The 21,658-nt window shown below is 47.4% G+C and overlaps 1 protein-coding gene across 1 annotated transcript; it reads left to right on the forward strand.

Moving 5' to 3' along the window:
* Window positions 1-6,676: 6,676 nt before the first annotated feature.
* Window positions 6,677-21,111, forward strand: LOC116596410 (glucokinase regulatory protein-like). The gene is given in 10 exon segments (XM_032353711.1): window positions 6,677-6,803; window positions 7,410-7,477; window positions 7,862-7,958; window positions 8,141-8,238; window positions 8,336-8,357; window positions 8,360-8,418; window positions 17,807-17,956; window positions 20,221-20,303; window positions 20,305-20,365; window positions 20,830-21,111. Coding segments are annotated over 10 exon segments (936 nt in total). The 3' UTR covers window positions 21,001-21,111.
* Window positions 21,112-21,658: the final 547 nt, after the last annotated feature.

Genomic DNA, 21,658 nt, shown 5'->3' on the forward strand with positions numbered 1-21,658 from the left:
TACCCCTCCCCAGGAGAGGTGGGTGGCGGGTATGAAAATGCATTTCGGACTCCCATCCAGGGGCATGCTTTTAATTCCAGATGCAAGTGGGCTCTGCCCTCCAGTTCCAAAATCTGGCCTGACAAGCCCCACCCCGACCTACACCACTCGCAACCCCCCTCCCCCGACGCAGGGTGCGGGATGAGAGCCACCGACCCATTAAAGACATACAGGTATCCCCACTTGTTGAAAGTCCGCCCTCCGCCGCTTCACGTTTACGAAGGACCTACACTGGCACCTGTTTTCGCTAACCGAAAGAAATCAGAAGTGAATTTTCACTTTTAAGGAAAAAAAGGCGAAAAGCGAAAGAGCCTCTAGGGTTGGGTGGCGCCCCCAAGCGCCATCTCTGGGAACTGCACACAGCATCGCGGCCTCAAACCACTACAGCTTTGACTTACTCTGTGCTTCCATGAGCATGAGCGGGATGTGTCCTAAGGTATCAGAAGAGCCTGAAAGAGGTTATTTTGGGGAGTGTGGGAATGATCAAAAATTTTTCTATATAGATTAATGGGGGTTGCTTCTTTGCTGAATGTCATTTCAGGTTTCATAGAAACACTCTACTTTCGGAGAGCGAGAAACAGGTCCAGTGTATTGTTCTGTTTCATTTAATTTAATGGCTGCATCATGTACCAAGGATGTACCATAATTTGTTTAACTAACCCCCTATTAAAGAACATTAAGGTAATTATTATTGTTATTAGACGAGCAGCTGAACCTTGGAAACACACTCTTAAATGCTTTCCCTCTGAGGAAAATGAAGAAGCTGTTTCTTCTCAAGCTGGCTGTGCCCTTGGAGATAATTATGCCCCAGCCTGAGACTCCTGCCGCCCTCAGAGGCTGTTCCTGATGGGAGTGGGCCACTCAAGGGTGCCGGGGTGGGAAAAGGTGGACGACCAGCATAGCCTCTGAGGAATGAATTTTTAAATCAAGGAGAGTACAGGACAAACTTCTGAAACATCCACGGATGAGAGAGGAACCAAATGTCCTTGTGTTTTCCTCTGATTATAATCCTCAGAACCCTTCCTTACCCAGCCGTGGAATATGTTCTGCTGGAGGCGGGCTTGTGGCTGACATTGTCTCCTCTGCAAGGTTCAGGAGGGACTGTTTGCTATTAAGGAGGAAGCCCAGAGACTCGGCGTCTGCACAGCCACACCCCTCCTCACAGGAAGAGGGATCCTCACCATAATGTCCCCCGCTTGGGTCTTGCGAGAGTGCCTCATAGCCAAAGACGGCCACGTTTAGGCAGACAAGAAGGAGGCCAGAGGCCCACGAAAACTGTCCATCCAGGAGGGAAACACTGTGCCAGACAGTGACAAAGAGAGGTCATCAGAGCCCAGGCTGGATGGAGAGGTCACAGAGAGATGGCACGGGAGCCGGACAGCTGTCAGCAATGGCCGCTAGGTGCCAGACACTCTCTTGAACACTTTACATGCTCTCTTTTCATCCCATAGCAACCCTCTGAGAAGTGCCAGTGGGCCCATTCTGCAGATGACGAGAAGGAAGCGCAGGAATGTAATCTAGTAGCCTGAAGTAAGCGCCTGGTGGCACCGAGGTCCGAACCCTGCAGTCTGACGCAGGCTGCTGGCCTGACCCTGGCTGTGTTCAGCATGGCAGCAGCAGAAACAGCACGGAGCCGAGAGTTCTGTGACCCCGCCAGGAAGGCTGAAACAGGAGAGAGAGTTATTGTCTCACGGAGCCAAAGACTGAATCTCCAGACCAAAGGAGAGTGAGTAAAGCAATGGAGTTTTGTTAGATGAGGAGAGAGAAAAAGCTCTCAGGAGTGAGAGGGGATCCCCATAGGGTTACCCCTGGGGGCTTTTCGGGGGTTTGCTCTTTTATTGGAAGCTCCCAGGGGAACTTAATCCTTTTAACATCTCTATTGAGATCACCACTGAGCAAAGATTAGTGATAACACCTTTAATGGCTTCCTTCCTTTCTGGGATCCATTCTACAGGGAGGAAGGGGGTGGGGGCAGAACAGCATGGAACATAGATTGACGAAGTGGGTACTAGAAAACAGAAAGGGTTCACACAAGGAATTTTGATTTTACTCTCACTAATTGAGACCCAGCTGCATGGATGTGGAATGACAGGGAAAGGATCCGATTCCAGAATACCTGTGTTTCAGTCCATTCAACAACTGAGGTAGATGGACTAGTCCCAGGGTCAGCAAACCACGCTGGCCAATCCTGCCACTGCCTGTTTATGTAAATAAAGTTTTATTGAGACACAGCCATTTGTGTTTACATAAGATCTATGGACACTTCATGCTACAGTGATAGGGTTGAGTATTGCATAGAGTTCACAGGGGCCCCAAAGCCTAAAATATTTACTCTCTTGCTCTTTACAGAAGAAGCTGACCCCTGGACCAGCCCTTTGCTACTTAAGCATGGTCCTTGCTTAGCAACATCATTATCTCCTAGGACTTGCTAGTAATGTAGAATCTTGCTCCCCACCAAGACCTACTGAGTCTGAATCTGCATTTTAACAAGATTCCAAGCACTGGATTTGGTGACCCCAATTTTCTATCACCACTGTAGTATACTGATTCTAACAATTCACTAAGCAGAAACAGGTCCAGCAATGCTAGATGTAGAAGGAGACACACAAGGAGGGCAGGACACCGACCTTAAGGAGCATACAATTTAGTTCAGTAGTTTTGAAACTTTACCATGCAGAGGATTTCCTTGCGGGAACTTGTTAAAAATACAGGCCTGAGGCTGTCCCCTTCCAAGGCAGATCCAGTAGATCTTACCTGGGCCTGGGACTGCATTTCTAACAAGCACTCAGGGGGATTCTGATGCTCCTAGGCCTCAGGAACCACTAGAGTAACCCCTGCGCTCTCATCATGTCCTTTTTCTTCCCCTGCCGTCAGGCTTCCTTTGTGGCAGGCCAGATGGACTCCGGCATGGACAGCCCAGGCACCTTCTTACCAGTCCTGGTTGGTTTCAGCCCCGTGAACATGGCCAGGTGAGCCCACTGTAATGAAAGGCAGTGACGGGCCAGGCCCCTGGGGGAGGCGGAGAGGAAACCTGTCAAAATCTTCAGTACAGCCACAAAGAGGAGGGCATGGTGGCTATGGTCATATTCACCCCATCTCAGAACATTAAAGTAAACATGGACTGTCCCTGAGCTTATGAGGTTTTTGTTTTTGGTGAGTTTTTGTTTTGTTTTGTTTTGTTTTGTTTCTGTTTCTGTTTTTGTTTTGTTTTTTTGGTCGACTGGTTGATGTAGTCTCTTGTTTCGGGAAGGATTGAAGGCAGCTTACAGAGGCCACATAAAATCCCAGAAAGCAGACATTCAAAACAGGAATGAAGAGACAAGGAAAACAAGGGCCAGGAGATAGAATAGGGTCGGGACGATGCGGACCCCAAAGAGAAGCATCTGTTCAAAGGAGCCCTGGGTGCTGAGTGGCCTCTGATTTCCCTTTGCCCAGCTCCCTTATTGTAGCAACCATTCTCCTTTGTCATCCTAGGCTCCCCTTGGGTCCGGCTCTGGCTACTCAAACCCCACCCTGTCCCCCTTTCCTGAGGACTCTGTGCCACCCAATCACCTCCGCCTTATTCTCTATGTAGATGGCCGCTTTGATCCCAGAGGTCATCATGTGAAGCCGATAGTGCTCAGGTGTGGTTCCCTAGATGTCCAGCCTCAGGAGTGTTAAAGCAAGAAGAAAGTAGATTCGTAGGCCCTTGTGCAAGAGCTCGGATGTTGTCGCTTTGGGGTGAGGCCCTGAAATACCTTATTTTTTAAGACCATCCCTGGAGATGCTGGTGCCCAGCCAAGGTGCGGGGAGCTCTGCTGACTTCACCATTGGCGTGGGCCTCTTGATGAAGCTGAAGGCTTCCTGTCACTAGAATGTTCCAGGGAAGGCTTGTTGATTCCTCAACAGCAGCTCTGCACATGCAGTGGTGGTCCTGGGGGGAGGGACGGCCGGGTGCTTTCTGAGGTCCTTTTCTCAACTCCCAGATTCCAGGCTTGTAGCGTAATTCATGTGAAGATATAAATGATTCTGAGATACTTTTAACCCTGCTCCTTTTAATGGAGGACTCTCCTTCACCAAAAATGTATGTGCTGCAGTGGATGCTAATTTCAGGCCCTGTGACTAAGTGAAATGACGGATTCAAACAATGTGGGCGTGGAGCTCTTCCAGTTGTTCCTTAAATCAGCGGCTCCCAAACTTGGCTGATCTTCAGAATCATCTGGGAAGCATGTTAAAAATACAGATTTGGGGGCTCCACTCCCGAACTCCTGAAACTGACTCTCAGGGTGGGCGCGGTATCCAGAAATGGGTAGTTTAAAAAAACAAAAAACAAACAAACGAAAAAACACCAACCCAAACTCCCCAGGTGATGCTGATGACTAGCAAGTTTGGGGATCTCCGTGTTAAACTGCACAATGAACCCTGGCTCCAGGCTCTGCTTAGGTCTCTAGGGACTTTCCGAAGTAGTTGTAGGACAAATGACAGGAAACACTTTTACAAAATGGGCGTGCAATATGTGAAATTTGCTTGCCCTCGAGGAAATACAAATGAAAAAATACAAAAGTAGTTAAAGAAGGGACATTTTGCAGGGATGGGATGATGAGGGGAGGTTAGGGAGGCCTTATACAGAGGTAACTGTCTGAGCTCCTGCCACAGTGGGTCATTGGCCGGGTATCCCCTAGCAGGGTTGACCAGTAGAGGTCAACTACAGAAGATCCCTGTTCTTTGAGAGTCCATGGTTGCACTTAAGCAGGTAACAAGCCTGATGTTCTCTGGTCCCCTTAGCACATTGTTTTGTTCGTGGTTAATTTATTCGAGAAATGTTTGCCAGCTGTTGGATGCTACGCGTCATGCCTTGTAGCTGTGCTCCTTCGGCAAGAGCGGTTGTCCCTCCCTCAGGTAGTGAGGGGTTCACTCTTTGGGGAGATGGCCAGAATATATTTCCAGGAATGGGAAGGGCTTCTGATGGACCTTAAGACTGAAGATCAAGTGGCAGTTTTGACATTCTGATGATAGGCACTCCTCCAGGGGCCTACAGAGAGTTGTGGGTATTGTGGCCATGGCAGTGGGACACGGGCAAGGACCAGGACATGAGAAAGTTCTGCTATCAGGCTGGAGCTTTAAACTTGAGTGCTGGCTTTGCTCTGGGATTAAATTGCTGAATATTTTACTAACCCTTTTCCTTGTGGTTCAGAGACACGGTGCCTCTATGAGCTCCAAAGCACATGTCTAGGAGAATGTTGATGTTAGACCCAATCCCAATGTGGTCTTTGATCCCGACTCTCATCTGAGGCCCTTCCTTTAGATTCTCACCATCTCCCCACGTCTCTCTCTCTGTGGGCCCCGGAAATGACCCATAGAAGACTGGAGTTCCCCATTCCGACAAATAGCAGAGCGCATGCAGAAGCTGCCGGGAAACAGGAAGCTTTCGGGCTCAGTCCTGCTGTTGGGGTAGGATCCTCCCCACCCTCACCTAGGGAAGGCTTGCCGCCTCCTGGATGCCTCTGATCTTGTTATGTCTTGTCTGAATTCCTGGCGGAGTGTGTCAACTAAAATGTCGTAAAGCAAATCCTATTTTCCCATTTCCTCCTTCATCTTAAGATGTTGTATTTCCCTCCTGACCCTGTCCGCTAAATCCGTCATCATTAAACAGCTAACCCATCTAGGGCAGGTTTCCCCTTTGAAGAACCTCTTTTGCATCTGTGAGTAGAGAGGATTGAATGGAAGGGTGAATTGCTTTCTGTTCCCCCTACATTTTCCTTTCAAAGGTGGGCTTTAAAACAATGGGATGCAGTTTCATTCTTCTGCCTTCCTAATCCTCTCCAAAAACTGGGTGGACCTTCCAAGCCTCTGTGCTCCTCTTTCTCTCGAGTGTGGTCTGCCCTCACTTTGACTGGACGAGGCCCTGAGCCGAGTGCCTGCCCCTGGGCCTCTCTGCCAGGGACGGACCCCTGTGTGACATTCTCCTTGCTCTACCTTCTGTGAGAGCGGAAGGCAGCCGCCCCGTGTGAGGTCCGTATCTTTCAGCTCTCAGGCGCTCATCTCTCCTCCCATCTGCAGTTGTTTACTTTTAATCTCCTTTCTCAGTCACCAATTTGATCATTCTCTTTGCAATAATCTCTTTATGCTTGGTGTGTGGTGTTACATCCCTGTCCATTACAATGGCTGCTTCATTGGTCTGTCCAAAGGACCTGAAATGTGATGTTTGCATTGACGAACTGCTATTGAAAAAGTGGAGGGTTGGGTTGGAAGAAACTTCTTGAAAAAACAAAACAAAACAAAACAAAACCCTCTCCAAAAAACACTTATTTCCTGCTTACGGGACACTCAGTCACTGTGGCCTTCTCCTTAGAGTCCTGAATGTGCCATGGAAATGACCAGAGGCGGCCCTCACCCTCTTTCTGCTTGTCTCAGTGAAGCCCACAATCCAGCCCTCCTCATAGCGCACTGGACACCCCCAGTCCTGCTGAATGCAGACCCAGTGGCCTCTAACCAGAGCGCATGCCCCGGAATCACTAACCAGGCTCTGTGCCAGGGGCCTCTAGCCAGAGCGCATGCCCAGCAGCCACTAATTCGTGAACAGGATCCTCCTTCCTCTCCCAACCTCTCCCGGGTGTCATCACCTCCTTAGCCTGAGGGCCTCAGTGGCTCCTCCCGGATGAAAGGTGGAAGTGCCACCAAGATCCTGCTGGAAGCCTTGCTACTGGCCGCCCTTAAGACTGTGGACCAAGGCATCGCAGCCTCTCAGAGGCAGGAGAGCACAGTCAGAGTCAGGCAGGGAGAGGGTGGGTATGGGCGGGGGGATGGCAAGTGCGACGCAGAGACAGACGGGTTAATGGTAGCAAGACGGAGGCCCAGTACCACCACCCCCACCGCACCCTGGGCCATGGGAAAAGAGCTGGCCTGGGTTTCTTAGCACACGAAGTCTCACTTGTTTCCAGCAGACCCTGGGCTCCTCAGGTCCCACTGATCTCTGTGCCCACCTGGGACACCTAATCCCTGAGCCCACCTGGGACACGAAAGCTCACCTCGTTTCAGAGAGTCTTTGGCTTGGGGAGGGTCCAGGTCGTGCAGGAAGAACTCCTTCTGCGGGGGCCTGTGTCTCTGGCCTGGCTCCCAGAATCCCCGCTGACCTCCTCGTCCGCTCCGAGCCCGTCCTCCTCGCCCCGCTCTCTTCATGTCCTTCGGCCTCGGTTGGGTCTTTGTGTTCTGCTCACGGAAGTCCTTTCTGTCCTCTGCCCTGCGTTCTGACAGGACTCCCCGCACCTCCGCTAGGGACCAGCAGAACTTAGTTTTCAGGAAATTGTGCCTTCCCCTGGGCAGGGCTGGGTACCCATGCTGTCTAGAGGGGGCCCTGGGCCCACCCCTCGAGCTGTTGGCCTTTCTCCCAGGTGCCTCCGGCTTTCTCACTGGTGATCCCAGTGACATGTTTAACCAGAGGACGGAGCTCCTCCACCAGGTGGGGGGATGCCGGGACATGGGGCAGGTTGTGAAGGTGACAGGTGTGCAGGGAGTGGGAGGTGAGGGGCGCTGGGGACAGGTTGGGGAGGAGAGCAGGCAGACAGTCCAGGGAAGGGAATATGGGTTAGAGGTCGGGAGGCTTTGGGGTAGCACAGGGAGGGCGGAAGGCTCTGGATTCTCCCTCTAAAGCTGGCTCTAGTCCAGGGCTCTTCCCTCAACTTGCTGCATCATCTTGGGCAAAACACTTGACCTCATTGAACCTCGGTTCTTCCATCTGTGTACAAACACGCTGTGTGAGAGGTCCTGTGAGGCTCTCTGTGGTCCCCAGGTCTGTGGGTGGGAGTTTTTCATGGGAGGGCCCCCCCCATCTTCTCGTGCCCAGGGTCCCCAGTTCTCCTTCTCCCAAGAGGACCTCCTGACGTGCATCTTGCCATCCCTCACAGAAATCGACACCGTGGTCTTCATTTTCACCCTGGATGGTGAGAGGGAAGGCAGGAGCGGTGGGGTGAGCAGAGGGAGGCAGGGGAGTGACTCAGGGGAGCTGCCATTTTTCTGGGTCTTAAAGCACCTGCTCCGAGGGAGGGAGAGGGGCGCGTGTCCTGACAGGACCGCAGGGAACAGGAAGAACAGCTTTCGTCTCTGGCGCCCTCCCCTCTCCTAGACAACCTCACGGAGGTGCAGGCGCTGGTGGAGCAGGTGAAGGAGAAGACGGCCCACATCCAGGCCCTGGCGCATAGCACCGTGGGGCAGACCCTGCCGGTGAGGGTCCAGCCTTGGGGACGGAACCTGGGGTGGCAGTTACAGCAAGGCCTTCCTGGGGATGCTGCTCTGGCTCATTCTCTCTCTGTTTCTCCAGACCCCTCTGAGGAAGCTCTTCCCTCCATCATCAGCATCACGTGGCCACTGCTTTTCTTCGAATACGAAGGGAACTTCATCCAGGTATGGGGAATGAGAGGGTGTTCTCTGTGCTGAGGGACTCAGAGGGGGAAGGGTTCCAGAAATTAGAAAACTCAAGGCTGGGGTGCCTGGGTGGCTCCGTGGGTTAAGCCTCTGCCTTCGGCTCAGGTCATGATCTCAGGGTCCTGGGATAGAGTTCTGTATCAGGCTCTCTGCTCAGCAGGGAGCCTCCCCCCACCACTTGTGATCTCTGTTTGGCAAATAAATAAATAAAATCTTAAAACACACACACACGCACACACACACACACACACACACACACACACACACACACACACGGGGCACCTGGGTGGCTCAGTGGGTTAAAGCCTCTGCCTTTGCCTCAGGTCATGATCCCAGGGTCCTGGGATTGAGCCCCGCATGGGGCTCTCTGCTCAGCAGGGAGCCTGCTTCCTCCTCTCTCTCTCTCTCTGCCTGCCTCTCTGCCTACTTGTAATCTCTGTCTGTCAAATAAAATAAATAAAATCTTTAAAACACACACACACACACACACACACACACACAGCCCCTCAAGGCTAGAGGGTGGAAAGCTTTGCTGGACTCCCAGAAAGCCAGCTGGGCAAGTTCTTGTGTTACTGGGTCACTGGTCAGTGTTTCCAAGGTAATGGCTCAGTTCTCTCCGGGAATATGTGAAAAAGACAGGCCAGGCCACCAGTCACCTGACACCTTGTTTCAGGTTCATTGTTGATGTTATAGTCATCCTGACTATACAAAAGTCTTTAAGGTATATCCTTGCAAGTTCACTATGCTGAATTCACTGCAGACAAAATTACTGATATTATCTGTAATTTAATGAAATTATAATTTCACTACTTTTCACTAATTATAATTTATTATAATATTTTCACTAATTAATATTTATTAATATTTTTAATTATAATTTTACTAATTATAATTTCACTACTGACGCACTGATAATGCTTTAGCAAGACATTATCAGTACAAGCACTGAAAATAATCATAGAAATAATTATCAGTTTGATACACTTTGCAGTTTAGTCTGAAGAGGGCATTGGGACATCTGAGTGTTAGTTCAGCTGTGCTTTGTGGCCCAAGAAAGAAGGCAGTTTTGCATTTGTGGTTCCTCCATTTTCTCACTTGACACCTGCCCACCATCCACAGGGCACCATCAGGGCCCTGAAGGGTTGCGCTGGAGAGATGTGGTCTCATCCATTATTCAGATCACCTCTTCCAGGAAGCTTCCTGACTTGACCAAACAGCTGCCATGCTTTCTTACCTGCACTCAGAACTCAAAGGAAGCCCTTCCCCCTGAGCCAGGGGGTCCATGCTCCTTCCAGTGCGTACCTTTGTCTTCCCTTCCAAATGGTGTTCATTGGTCACAGCTCTACTTTTTTGGCATACTTTCCACATTCGTTGTCTCCTTTGACATCTCGCATCTCCTGAGAAATCTTCTCCGATGAAACCCACATTGTCTAGAACCCTCCTTGATGTGAGATGCCTCTTCCAGCTTCCACTGTGCCGTCATCATACCTAATACACATGTAGAACTCTGTACTTTACAAACTATTTCATTTATAATATCATTATAAGATGGGCAGGTGTCAAGGAGATAAGATGACATTTGACACAAATTACTGTGTCCCCTAAGAACAAGGACATTTGTCTACATAACCACAATATAATTTTTACACTCAGGAACAAGGACCGTGAGTACGACTATTGAATATGCAGACTGTATTCAAATTTCCCCAATTATCTCTGCATTATTTTTATTTCCAGGTCCAAGATCCAATCAGAGATAATTCGTTGCACCTAGTTATTAGGTCTCCTTAGTTTTCTTTAATCTAGATGAATTCTTTAGCTGTTTTCTGTGTCTTTTATGACATTAATAGTACAGGAGTCTGACCAATTATTTTCCAGAATGTGCTTCACCTTGGATTTACCTGATTGTTTCTTCATTATATTCAGGTGAAGCGTTTTGGCAGGAGTGCCGCAGAGATGAGGCTCACAGATGAGGGTATCACATCGGGAGATGCCTGATGTCAGTTCCTTCCTTTACTGGTGATGTTATGTTTTATCACTTACTCAAAGTAGTGCCAGATTTCTTTTCTTTTTCTTTTTTAAGCTTTTATTTATTTGAGAGAGGCAGAGAGAGAATACAAGTGGCAGGGGGCAGCGGGAGAGGGACAAGCACACTCCCCACTGAGCAGGGAGTCCATCACAGGAGCCCAAGATCATGACCCGAGCTGAAGGCAGAAGATTAACCAACTGAGCCACACAGGTGCCCTGGTTGTGTCCGATTTCTTTGCATCCTGTTTTTAGTGATCTTTCACTCAATGGTTTTAGCATTCACATATCATTCTTGGTCGAATCAATTTATTACTATGGTGGTTTTTAAATGGTGATTTTTCTATCTGTCTACATTTACTAGTTGGGATTCTTCTGTAAAGAAAATCTCTCCCTTCTCTCCCCACACCATCTACATTTACTTAGACTCAGTGTGGAGTCATGAAGTTTTGGTTGTTAAATGTGTTTTAATCCATTCCTGTCATTACTGATTTTAATACTCCAAATGAGAGCTTGTTCAAGCTGGCCCCTTTGTCGTTGTGACATAGTCACATTAGTGTTGGAACACTCTTTGCTGTGTTTCTTTTTAGAAAAAGAAAAAAAAAGCCCCTTTTCTCTAATGCAGAAGAGTAGCATATGATAGTCTTTTGTGCCTTGCATTTTTTCTTAGCAAGATGTCTTAGAAACCACTCCACTTCAGTTTCTAACTCTGTTAATTATTACTTGCCTGTGTGTGTATATATAGATGTGTGTCTGTACAGTAGTGTCCCCAGCCGTCTATGTAGGGGAACAGAAATGTTGTCCCAGGTTCACCTTGTACTTTCCTAGTTCCAGTCCTGGCTGGAATCCGTAATTTTCAAGGAGCGCTGGTGGCTGTCCTTGGGGATCGGTACAGCAGTCCTGCCTTCTCACGGTTGTGCTTCCACAGCTTCATTTACCCTAATCTACTGGTAGTCCGGAAGCAGATGACCCCCTTACCGGTTGCCAAAGGGTCGGTAGTAGTCTAACCCTACATCACGATGCCTACGTCATTCCCGTCCCTCCATGTCATGGAGCAGCCATTTTGTCATCTTATATCGTCACCAGAAGGCGAAGGATGAATACAGTACAGTAAGATATCTTGTGAGAGAGGCCCCAGTCATGTAACTTTTATCATAGTCTGCTGTTATAATTGTTCTATTTTATTATTGGTGGTGTTCATCTCTTACTGTGCTTAATGCATGAACTAATCTTTATCGTTGGAATGTACGATAGGAGAAAATGGTATGTGTATGGCTCCGTACTGTTCGCAGTAGCAGACATCTACAGGGTCTGGAACTTATCTGTGGGGTAAGTGGGGGCTGCCATATTTAGAAACCTAGGTGCTAGGTACGCTCACTGCTACTGCTGACTTTGCCTCTAAGCAAAATTCTTGGGTAGAAAGAACAAGGAAATACAGGGACACCTGGGTGGCACAGTCGGTTAAATGCTGGACTCTTGATTTTAGTTCAGGTTATGACCTCAGGTTCATGAGACTGAGCCCCACATCTGGTTCAAGCTCAGCGTGGAGACTGCTTGAGATCCTCTCTCTCCCTCTGTCCCTCTCCCTGCTTGCATGTGCGCACATGCACTCTCTCTTTCTCCTCTGTCTCAAAAAAGAAGGAAAGAAAGAAAGAAAGAAAATGAACGAACGAACAAGGAAATACAGTTGATCTTGAACAACATGGGGGTTAGAAGCATTGGCAACCCACAGGGTTGAAAATCCCTGTATAACGTTTGACTCCCCCAGACTTAACTAATAGCGTACTCTAGACCAGAAGCCTTCCCAATAACATAAACACTCAATTAACACATATTTTTTAAGTTATATGTAGTATATGCTGTATCCTTACAGTAAAATGAGCTACAGAAAAGAAAACGTTAGGAAAATAATACAGAGGGATGTGTGAGTGGTTCATTTTTCAAGCATCTGTCTTCTGCTCAGGTCATGATCCCGGGGTCCTGGGATCAAGCCCTGCATTGGCTCCCTGCTCTGTGGGAAGCCTGCTTCTCCCTCTCCCGCTCCCACTCCCCCTGCTGTGTTTCCTCTCTGTCAAATAAGTAAATAAAACCTTAAAAAAAAGAAAAAAAAACCATACAGAAAATTCATTTATAGTACACCACCCTGTATTTTTGAAAAAAATCTGCATATAAGTGGACCTATGTAGTTGAAACCTTTGTTGTCCAAGGATCAACCGTATATGTTTTTTTCACATAAGTAGACATATATATATGTATTTATACATATGTACATATTTATGAATTTATATATGTTCTCCTTCCTATTTTCCCTTAATGAGAATGTTGATTCCCAACATTATCAGTTTATTTGTCCATTTCCTTAGTCCTACAATAAATACCCATTTTGAAATTGCTACCCTGATACCACTACCATCAACTAACTTACCAAGAAACAGTAAAGATTTCTTTGCAGTTCTTTTTGTCTTCTGACCATATTCCACAAAAGACACATAAAGTGTTCAAAAGTTGCTAGGATTAGGGTCTGGGTGGCTTAGTGGGTTAAAGCCTCTGCCTTCGGCTCAGGTCATGATCTCAGGGTCCTGGGATCGAGCCCCACATCGGGCTCTCTGCTCAGCAGGGAGCCTGCTTCCCCCCCTCTCTCTGCCTGCCTCTCTGCCTGCTAGTGATCTCTCTCTGTCAAATAAATAAATAGAATCTTTTTAAAAAAAAAGTCACTAGGATTAAATTTTTTCCTCTCTCTGTAGTTATGTTATCAATATGATATATAGTGAGTTTCATTTCCTTTTTTTTTTTTTCCATTTTAGAGGGTTTGGGTTTTTTTTAGGATTTTATTCATTTATTTGTCAGAGAGAAAGACAGCGAGAGCACAAGCAGGGGGAGCGGCAGGCAGAGGGAGAAGCAGACTCCTCGCTGAGCGGGAGCCCAACTGCAGGACTCGATCCCAGGACCTTGGGATCATGACCTGAGCCAAAGGCAGACACTTAACCAACTGAGCCACCCGGGTGCCCCTGAGTTTTTTGTTTTCGATATCACTTTGTCTTTTCAATATGTAAAACACAACGTGGTTTAAAGTCACACTGAATAATAAGGAGATGTCCCCTCCCCTTCACTCTTCCCTCCACCTCTTTCCACTCATCCCAGCAGGTAAACAATTTCATTAGTTACTGACTTGCCTTCCTATGTTTCTTTTTGCAAAAAAAAAAAAAGCATATTTGTTTGTACTTTGCAATTTTTTCTCTTACAAGAGACACTGTGCTATGTATAGTCTTTTGTGCTTTGATGAGATATCCTGAAAATAACCACTTGGGTTTATAAAACCCTTCCTCATTATTTTTTACATTTGTGTGTAGATTGTACATGTGCAAGAATGATTGGGGCAGTCTCTGATGTAGGGCATTTGGTTGTCTCCGGCGTTTTGCTGTTACCAATAATGATGCAATGAATATGCGTGTGTTTCTGTAATATAGAAGTGTATCTTTGGGTAAATTCCTAGAAGAACGAGAGCTGGATGAAAGGACAAATACATACGTAATTCCATGAGATACGGCAGCATTTCCCCTCAGAAGGATTGTCCCATTTTGCTTCTTGTACTAGCAGTATAGGAGAATGTCTGTTTCCTATAGTTCCTTTTTTTAAAAAAAAAGATTTATTTATTTATTGGAGGGAGGGGAGGGAGGAAGGAGAGAGTCTTATGTGGACTCTGCACTGAGTGTGGAGCCCAGCATGGGGCTCAATCCCATGACACTGAGGTCAGGACCTGAGCCAAGACCAAGAGTTGGATGCTTCACCAACTGAGCCACCGAGGCACCCTTTCCCCATAGCCTCTTTAAAAGCATTCAAAAGCTTTTGAATTTTTGCCAATATGGTAGATGAGAAATTCTATTTCTGTGTGGTTTTCATTTCTATTTTACTTATTATGTGTTTGGTTGAGCATTCTTTCACATTATTAAAGGTCTTTAGTAAACCTTTTTCGTGGTGAACTGTGTGTTCATGTAAATACATGAAATACACTCATTTTCTAATGGTATTGGGGTCTGGATGCTCCCTTGATTTTTAGTACTTTATTTCTATTTAAAAATATATTTATTTGAGAGACAGAGAGTGAGAGAGCACAAGCAGGGGGAGTGACATGCAGAGGGAGAGAGAGAGAAGCAGGCTCCCCGCTAAGCAATGACCTCCATGCTGGCCTTGATCATGACCTGAGCTGAAGGCAGAAGCTTAACTGACCAAGCCCCTGATTTTTAGTACTTTATAAATCAGGGGCATTAGTTCTTTATTTCTGATATGCATTGTAAATATTTCATTTGGGATTTAACCATGCAAATGTCTTTGTTTTAATTCTACTGGGGTAGAACTTATTAATCCATTTTTTGTTGAATCTGGACCGTGAGGCACAAAAAGCTCTCTGCTACCCCCAGGTTATAAAGGGACTCCACCTGTGTTTTCTTCTAGTACAGGTTTCTTCTGGTAAAAATGGTTTCTTTTTTCCTTTCCTTTTTTTTTTTTTTTTTTTTAAACACTTAGACCTGCAATTCATTAGTTTATTCTTCTCTGTGGGTTAAGGTATGAACCCAATTTAATTTTTTACTATGTGACTATCTGATTGTCTCTCTCCATATATATATATAATTTATTTGAGAGAGAGCGAGCGAGAGAGAAGGTGCTGGGGGAGGGGCAGAAGTGGGCTCCCCGTTGAGCAGGGAGCCCCATGGGGAGCTCCATCCCTGGACCCCGAGATCACAACCTGAGCTGAAGGCAGATGATAACCAACTGAGCCCCCAAACGCCCCACCTCAATACATTTTTAAAATTCATCTTTTCCTGAGTGATTTGAGGTGCAGCCTCTATCAGATACTTAGTTCGCATGTGCACTGGTTTATTTCTGGACTTTCTGTTCTGTTCTACCAGTCTGTCTCTTGATGTGATGATGCCACTCAGTTTAAATACAGAGGCTTATTGTGGGCTTAATATTTGAAAGGTTAATGCTTCTCTCACTCTTCTTTTTAAGGATTTTTCTAAGTACAGTTGCTGCCTTTTTTCTATGTGGACTTTAAAATGAATGTGTCTGGATTCAGATTATGTACACTTGAAAATATTTTTGTGTTAATGATAGTTGATGGTACAAATGGTTATTTGATGGTCAGTGACATAAATGATAAAACCCAGATTTGACTGATCTCTTTCCCACAGGGCAGTCTGTGTACTGCATACTAGCTAGCTTCATTCCGATTGGTCAGATTTCTGCGTGCACTCCTTTTTTTTTTTTTTGGACAAATGAGCCTCAATATATTTTTCTTGTTTTTTTTTTTTCTGTTTTTATCTAAATTCCTGTGTAATTTAATTCCATACAGTAATGTATGGAATTAAATCCAATGTAATGTAATTCCATACAGTGTAATGTTAGTTTCAGGTGTATAGTATCATGATTCAACACTTTCATACAACACCCGGTGCCCATCACAAGCGCACTCCCACTCCTTAATCCCCATCACCTGCTTCACCCACCCCCGCCCCCACCTGCCTCCCCTCTGATAACCGTTGCTCTGTAGCTAACAGTCTGTTTCCTGGTTTGCCTCTCTCTCTCTCTCTCTCATTTCCCCCTTTGTTTTGTTTCTTAAATTCCACACACGAGTGAAATCCTACGGTGTGCATCTTCCTCAGACTGACTTAGTTCACTTATCCTCATAGTCTCTAGCTCCAGCCACATCCTTGCAAATGTTCCTATTCAGTACTCATGTCCTTGTTAATCGCTTGTTAAGTATTTTCAATATACTCTCTGCAAGGGATGTGTATGACCTGCTCCTTCTAGAATGCCAGAATAAGGAGGCAGAAGTAGTGGTAGCTTGTTCCCTAGCCTAGCAAGGACCCAGTAATGAATCCCCTCAGTTTGTTTTCTGGACTCTTGTTACAGTAATAGATGCAAAGTGCAGTAATAGAAAGTTATATAAGGGCAAGAGATGAGAGCCAAGGACAGGTGGGCTTTCACTCACAGTACTGTGTGTTTGCACAGTGTCTTAGTATTCAGTGTGCTTTCATATACATTATCTTACTCCCCCCCAAGGAGATGATTGTGGCCAAGTAGGGAATGCCTTCATCACAGATCAGAAGACCTGGATTTAGGTCCTGATTCTACATGTCACTATCATATAAACTTATTCAAGTGGCTTCTTTTTTTTTTTTTTAAAAGATTTTATTTATTTGTTAGACAGAGAGAGACATAGCGAGAGAGGGAACACAAGCAGGGGAGTGGGAGAAGGAGAAGCAGACTCCCCACCGAGCAGGGAGCAGGGTGCAGGGCTTGATCCCAGGACCCTGGGATCATGACCTGAGCTGAAATGAAGGCAGACGCTTAACGAATGAGCCACCACGGGCCCCTCAAGTTACTTCTTTTTATTTTTTAAGATTTATTTATTTATTTGAGAGAGAAAGAGAGAGTACAAGCGGTGGGAGGGGCAGAGGGAGAAGGAGAGAAAGAATCTCCCGTGGGATCCCAAAGCAGGGCTCCATCTCCTGACCCTGAGATCGTGATCTGAGCCAAACTCAAGAGTTGACTTAACTGACTGAGCCACCCAGGTGCCCCTCAAGTTACTTTACTTTTGACCTCTAGTTTCCACAGATGTAGAAATGGGGATAAAAAAGCCTAGTTCAGGGGCGCCTGGGTGGCTCAGTGGGTTAAGCCGCTGCCTTCGGCTCAGGTCATGATCTCAGGGTCCTGGGATCAAGTCCCGCATCGGGCTCTCTGCTCGGCAGGGAGCCTGCTTCCCTCTGTCTCTCTCTGTCTGCCTCTCCATCTACTTGTGATTTCTCTCTGTCAAATAAATAAATAAAATCTTTAAAAAAAAAAAAGCCTAGTTCATTGGGTTGTTATAGGGGTTAAATTAAACTAATTTTCAACAAATGTGTATTGATCAATAACCATGTATCAGCCATTATCAAAAAGATTGGGGCTCTGGAACAGAGTAAGACACCACCTCTGCTCCAGGAGCCTTTGGTTTAGTGGAATGAGTCCCAGGACCTTCACTCCTCCCCTGTCGGGCTCCTGGGGGGCAAAAGGAACGTTCTGATAAGTGCAAAACCCTTCTGTACAAGAACTCAGAGAAGAGATGTGTGTCCTGGGGGGTCAAAACCACAAATGTGTGACAGCAGCAGTTTTGCCAGGGACAGTCCTGGTTTACAACTACCGTCCTAACATATAAACTCGGGGCTGGTCAAACAAATTCCATCTGTATTGAGGTCCCTGGTTTTTGATCCCTGGGTTCCTGTCTGACAATAGGGCCCTCTGCACCCTGTTGCTCTCCCATCCTCTCATTTCCCAGACCCCCGTGTGTGTGCGCCCTGTTCAGAAGTTCCAGCATGAGCTAAGCACCAAGTGGGTGCTGAATACCGTGAGTACGGGGACCCACGTGCTTCTTGGGAAGATCCTCCAAAACCACATGTTAGACCTGCGCATTCGCAACTCCAAGCTCTTCTGGAGGGCGCTGGCCATGCTGCAGGTAGGCGGCGATGGGACGTGGCTGGCTGGGGCCTGGCCTCCTGCCTGGGCTGCCGCAGAGCTATGGACATGGGTGGGGCTAAGGGCAAACTTTCCTCCTGCTGTTGTCTTATTGGGCTCATCCTCCCCTCTAGGGAACGCATGTGCATGCTTGGGGCATGCCTGTGAGATTATAACTATCAGACAGTTCTTTCAGTTACAAGTATGGGACAGACACCTAGTTCATTCTGGTTTAAGCTAAACAAGGCACATGACTAGTTCACGTAACTGGGGTCCCAGGATAGCCAGATCCCAGTACTCTAAACAATGTACTCCAGAATGTCAGCCTTGAACTTTCTTCTATGTTGCTCTCCTTCTCAGGCAGCTTTTCTCCAACAGGTGGCAAACGGGGCCCCAGCAGTGCCGGCCCTGCATCCTACCAATGTAGCAACCCGGATGGACGGAGAGTTTATCTGTGCCCGTGATTCCCATGCATGCCTGGGAGGAAGGTGGCTTGTCTTGGGTCACATGCCATCCCTGAGCTGGTCACCGTTCTCCAGGGGAAAGCCGCCCTCTGCCCAGGCCTGGCTCATGTGCTCTCCCTGTGGGATGGCCCTGGAGCAAAGAGTGGGAAGTGAGTCTCAGTCAAACAGCCTGGCCTGAGGACGGAGGGACGATAGTTTTCTGAGGAAGGTCAAGGCGCTGGTACTAGGAGGAGGAGGAGTTGCTGCTGAGCACATAGCGCAACCGCTGGTCATGAAAGGAGGGGTGCTAGGTTTAGGAAATAGAAATACAGGACACATTTGAATTTCAGATACATAAAGGTTTGGGGGGGTATAAGTGTATTTCATACAATATTTGAGGCATACTTATAGTATTCTTTTCATTATTCACTTGAAATTCCTATTCCTGGGTATCCTGTATTTTTATTTGCTAAATCTGACAACCCTGTGGAAAGGGAATCAATCAAAGAGCTTTAGTGAGGACACACCAGGTCCCTAAAACCTTCTCAAATCAATAGAAACAACCAACCAGAAAAAGAAAAGTGCATTATGCTCTTTAAGATCCTGGGGTTGGGCTGGGTAGGGGGAATCAGAGATCTGTCTGATCCAGGCCTCGCCATAGCAGAGTGGCCCATCTGAGGATTACGTGGAAGACTGAAAGCCAGACCAGAATTCGAGCTTGCCAAATCTAGCTAGACCCAAGTCATCCAGAATGGCAGCAACCACCCATATGTGGCTGCTGAGCCCTTGAAATGTGGCTAGTGTGTCCGAGGAGCTGAACTTGAAGTTTTGCTTAAAAACTGAATCAGGGTAGGGGCGCCTGGATGGCTCAGTGGGTTAAGCCTCTGCCTTCAGCTCAGATCATGATCCCAGGGTCCTGGGATCGAGCTCCGCATCGGGCTCTCTGCTCAGGAGGAAGCCTGCTTCCTCCTCTCTGCCTGCCTCTCTGCCTACTTGTGATCTCTCTCTCTCTCTGTTAAATAAACAAATAAAATCTTAAAAAAAAAAAAAACTGAAGCAGGTAATTTTCTTCGTTAAATGCAACTTTATTGTTTTGGTAGAACTACATTTTACTTTTACATAGAAATTCAGTACCTGAACTGAGATGAGCTTGGATTATAAACTAGACACTGGATTTCAAAGACATGATACAAAAATATTGTAGAATATCCTACCGATAATTTTTAATATTATTTACATGTTGAAATAATATTTTAGATATATTGGATGAGATAAAACATATTTAAAATTAATTTTCTGTTTCTTTTGCATTAATTTTTGCATTAATTTTTCTGTTTCTTTTTTAATGGAGTACTAGGAAATCCTAAATTACATTTGTGGCTCGCATTATATTACTCTTGGGCAGTGCTGAGCTAGCGGAGGGGAGGGGAGGGTGACAAAAAGGAACAGCTTTGCCAATGAGCCACCTTGGCAGGGTATAAAAGAAGGATAGGGTTAAGGAGGAAACCGGAAGAGTGAGTTGAGTTTAAGATACCAGCCTATGGGGTTGGAGGCACACGGCTGAAAGTGTGACCAGTTTGCCATTAATCCTCCAGTTTAACCCAGCCAATCAAAGCCCACCACTAACCCTTTTTCTTCACACCTGGGGATTGTGAGTTTGGGACTACCTATGGGGACCACTTCTCTGCAGCCTCTGTGGCCAGCCTTCAGGATCTCAGGCGCCTGCCTGCAACTCTCCCACTTCTTTCTCCTCCTCCAGCCCCCACCCCCCGCCCCTGCCTTTGCCTTCTAGCGGACACTGACCTTACTGCTTCTTCCACAGCGGTTCTCTGGACAGCTCAAGGCTCGATGCCCCAAGGCTCCATGCATCGAGACCCTCCTGCAGGTGATCCACTTCCCCCAGCCTGTCGGATGACATTCGGGCTGCTCCCATCTTCCACATCCAGCTCGCACACGAGAAGGAGCAGGTATCCTGCCGGCAGCGAGTCAGTCAGCAAACATTTACTGAGTCCTCAGGACTCAGTGTATCAGGAATCTTGCTTGGTACTGGGTTTACAAAGTTAGAGATGTTCTGCCAATGAGCTCCCTGTTCCTCGGGGCGTTGCGATCCTGACAAGGAGGCACAGAGGTGCAGAAAGGCTGCTGCAGGGGTGCAGAAAAGGGGTCTGTTGAGGAGGGGAGCCAGAAAAGAGGGGGAAGAGCCTTTGAACTGGGTCTTAAAGGATGAATGAGAGTTTTCTGGGCCTGGGGGAAGGCGTCTTTCTGTTCTTAACACACCTGACTACAATTTCTGGTCTTGATAACTTCCTTCTGTGCTTGCATCTAATCTAGTGGCTTCTGACTCCCACACCAAATGCTCTGGCTCTTCCGGGGCTCTTCGCAGATGGCCTCACTCTCTCTGGCTTTAGTTCTCCCTGCCTCTTCCCCACAGGTGATCCCAGCAGCCCTGCAGAACCTCCTATGTCGGTGCTCCATCCCTGAGGCGCAGGCGCGGCTGGCTGCCGCTCCGTCCGTCTGTGAGGCTGTCCGGAGCGCCCTCTCTGCGCCAGGTCGGAAGCGCAGCGCGGACCCCCTGGAAGCCCCAGAGCCTACCCCGCTGTGAACTGGTATTTCTAGGCGGGTGAAGCCCTTAGAGGCATGGTGGGCTCACAGCACGGGAGTAAGAGGAGAGGCCCAGTTCCCGGGGCCACCCGCAGCGGAGGGTGGGGGGGGAAAGAGGCTCGGTACTTTGGTGGTGGTGGTGGTGGTCGTGGTGGTGGTGGTGGTGGTCGTGGTGGTGGTGGTGGTGGTGGTGGTGGTGTGGGTGGTTCTTGCCCATGACCCACTGGCATATTCTAATTTCAGAAATAAAATGAAATGCCTTGTTTTGAAAAGTTAACCTTCCGATCTCATAGATCAGAGTCAATAAATTAAAGGTGGGACAAGACGGGTGGCATGGGTTGGTCCCAACAACCGGTTTATTTCTTTACATCCGCCCTGCCCCTCAAACCCATTTCGTTGTCCACTGATCCAGACCTTATCCCAGCACCTCTGTATCCCTCAGCTCCAACATGTGGATTTGTGTGTGCACGCACCTGCACATACCTTTGGCTCCTGCACGGACTCACACACACGCAGGGAGAAGCGGGAACCTAGGTGATTCCAGAGGAAGGGGAAAAGTTGTATCCCCAACATAAGACTCCCAGAGAAAGGATCCCAATTAGGCAGGACAGCAGGCTCCTCATCCCTAGAATTGAAAGCTGCATCCACAGAGTAGACCC

The sequence above is a fragment of the Mustela erminea genome, chromosome 7 (genome assembly GCF_009829155.1).
Source record: "Mustela erminea isolate mMusErm1 chromosome 7, mMusErm1.Pri, whole genome shotgun sequence".
Lineage (NCBI taxonomy): Eukaryota > Metazoa > Chordata > Mammalia > Carnivora > Mustelidae > Mustela > Mustela erminea.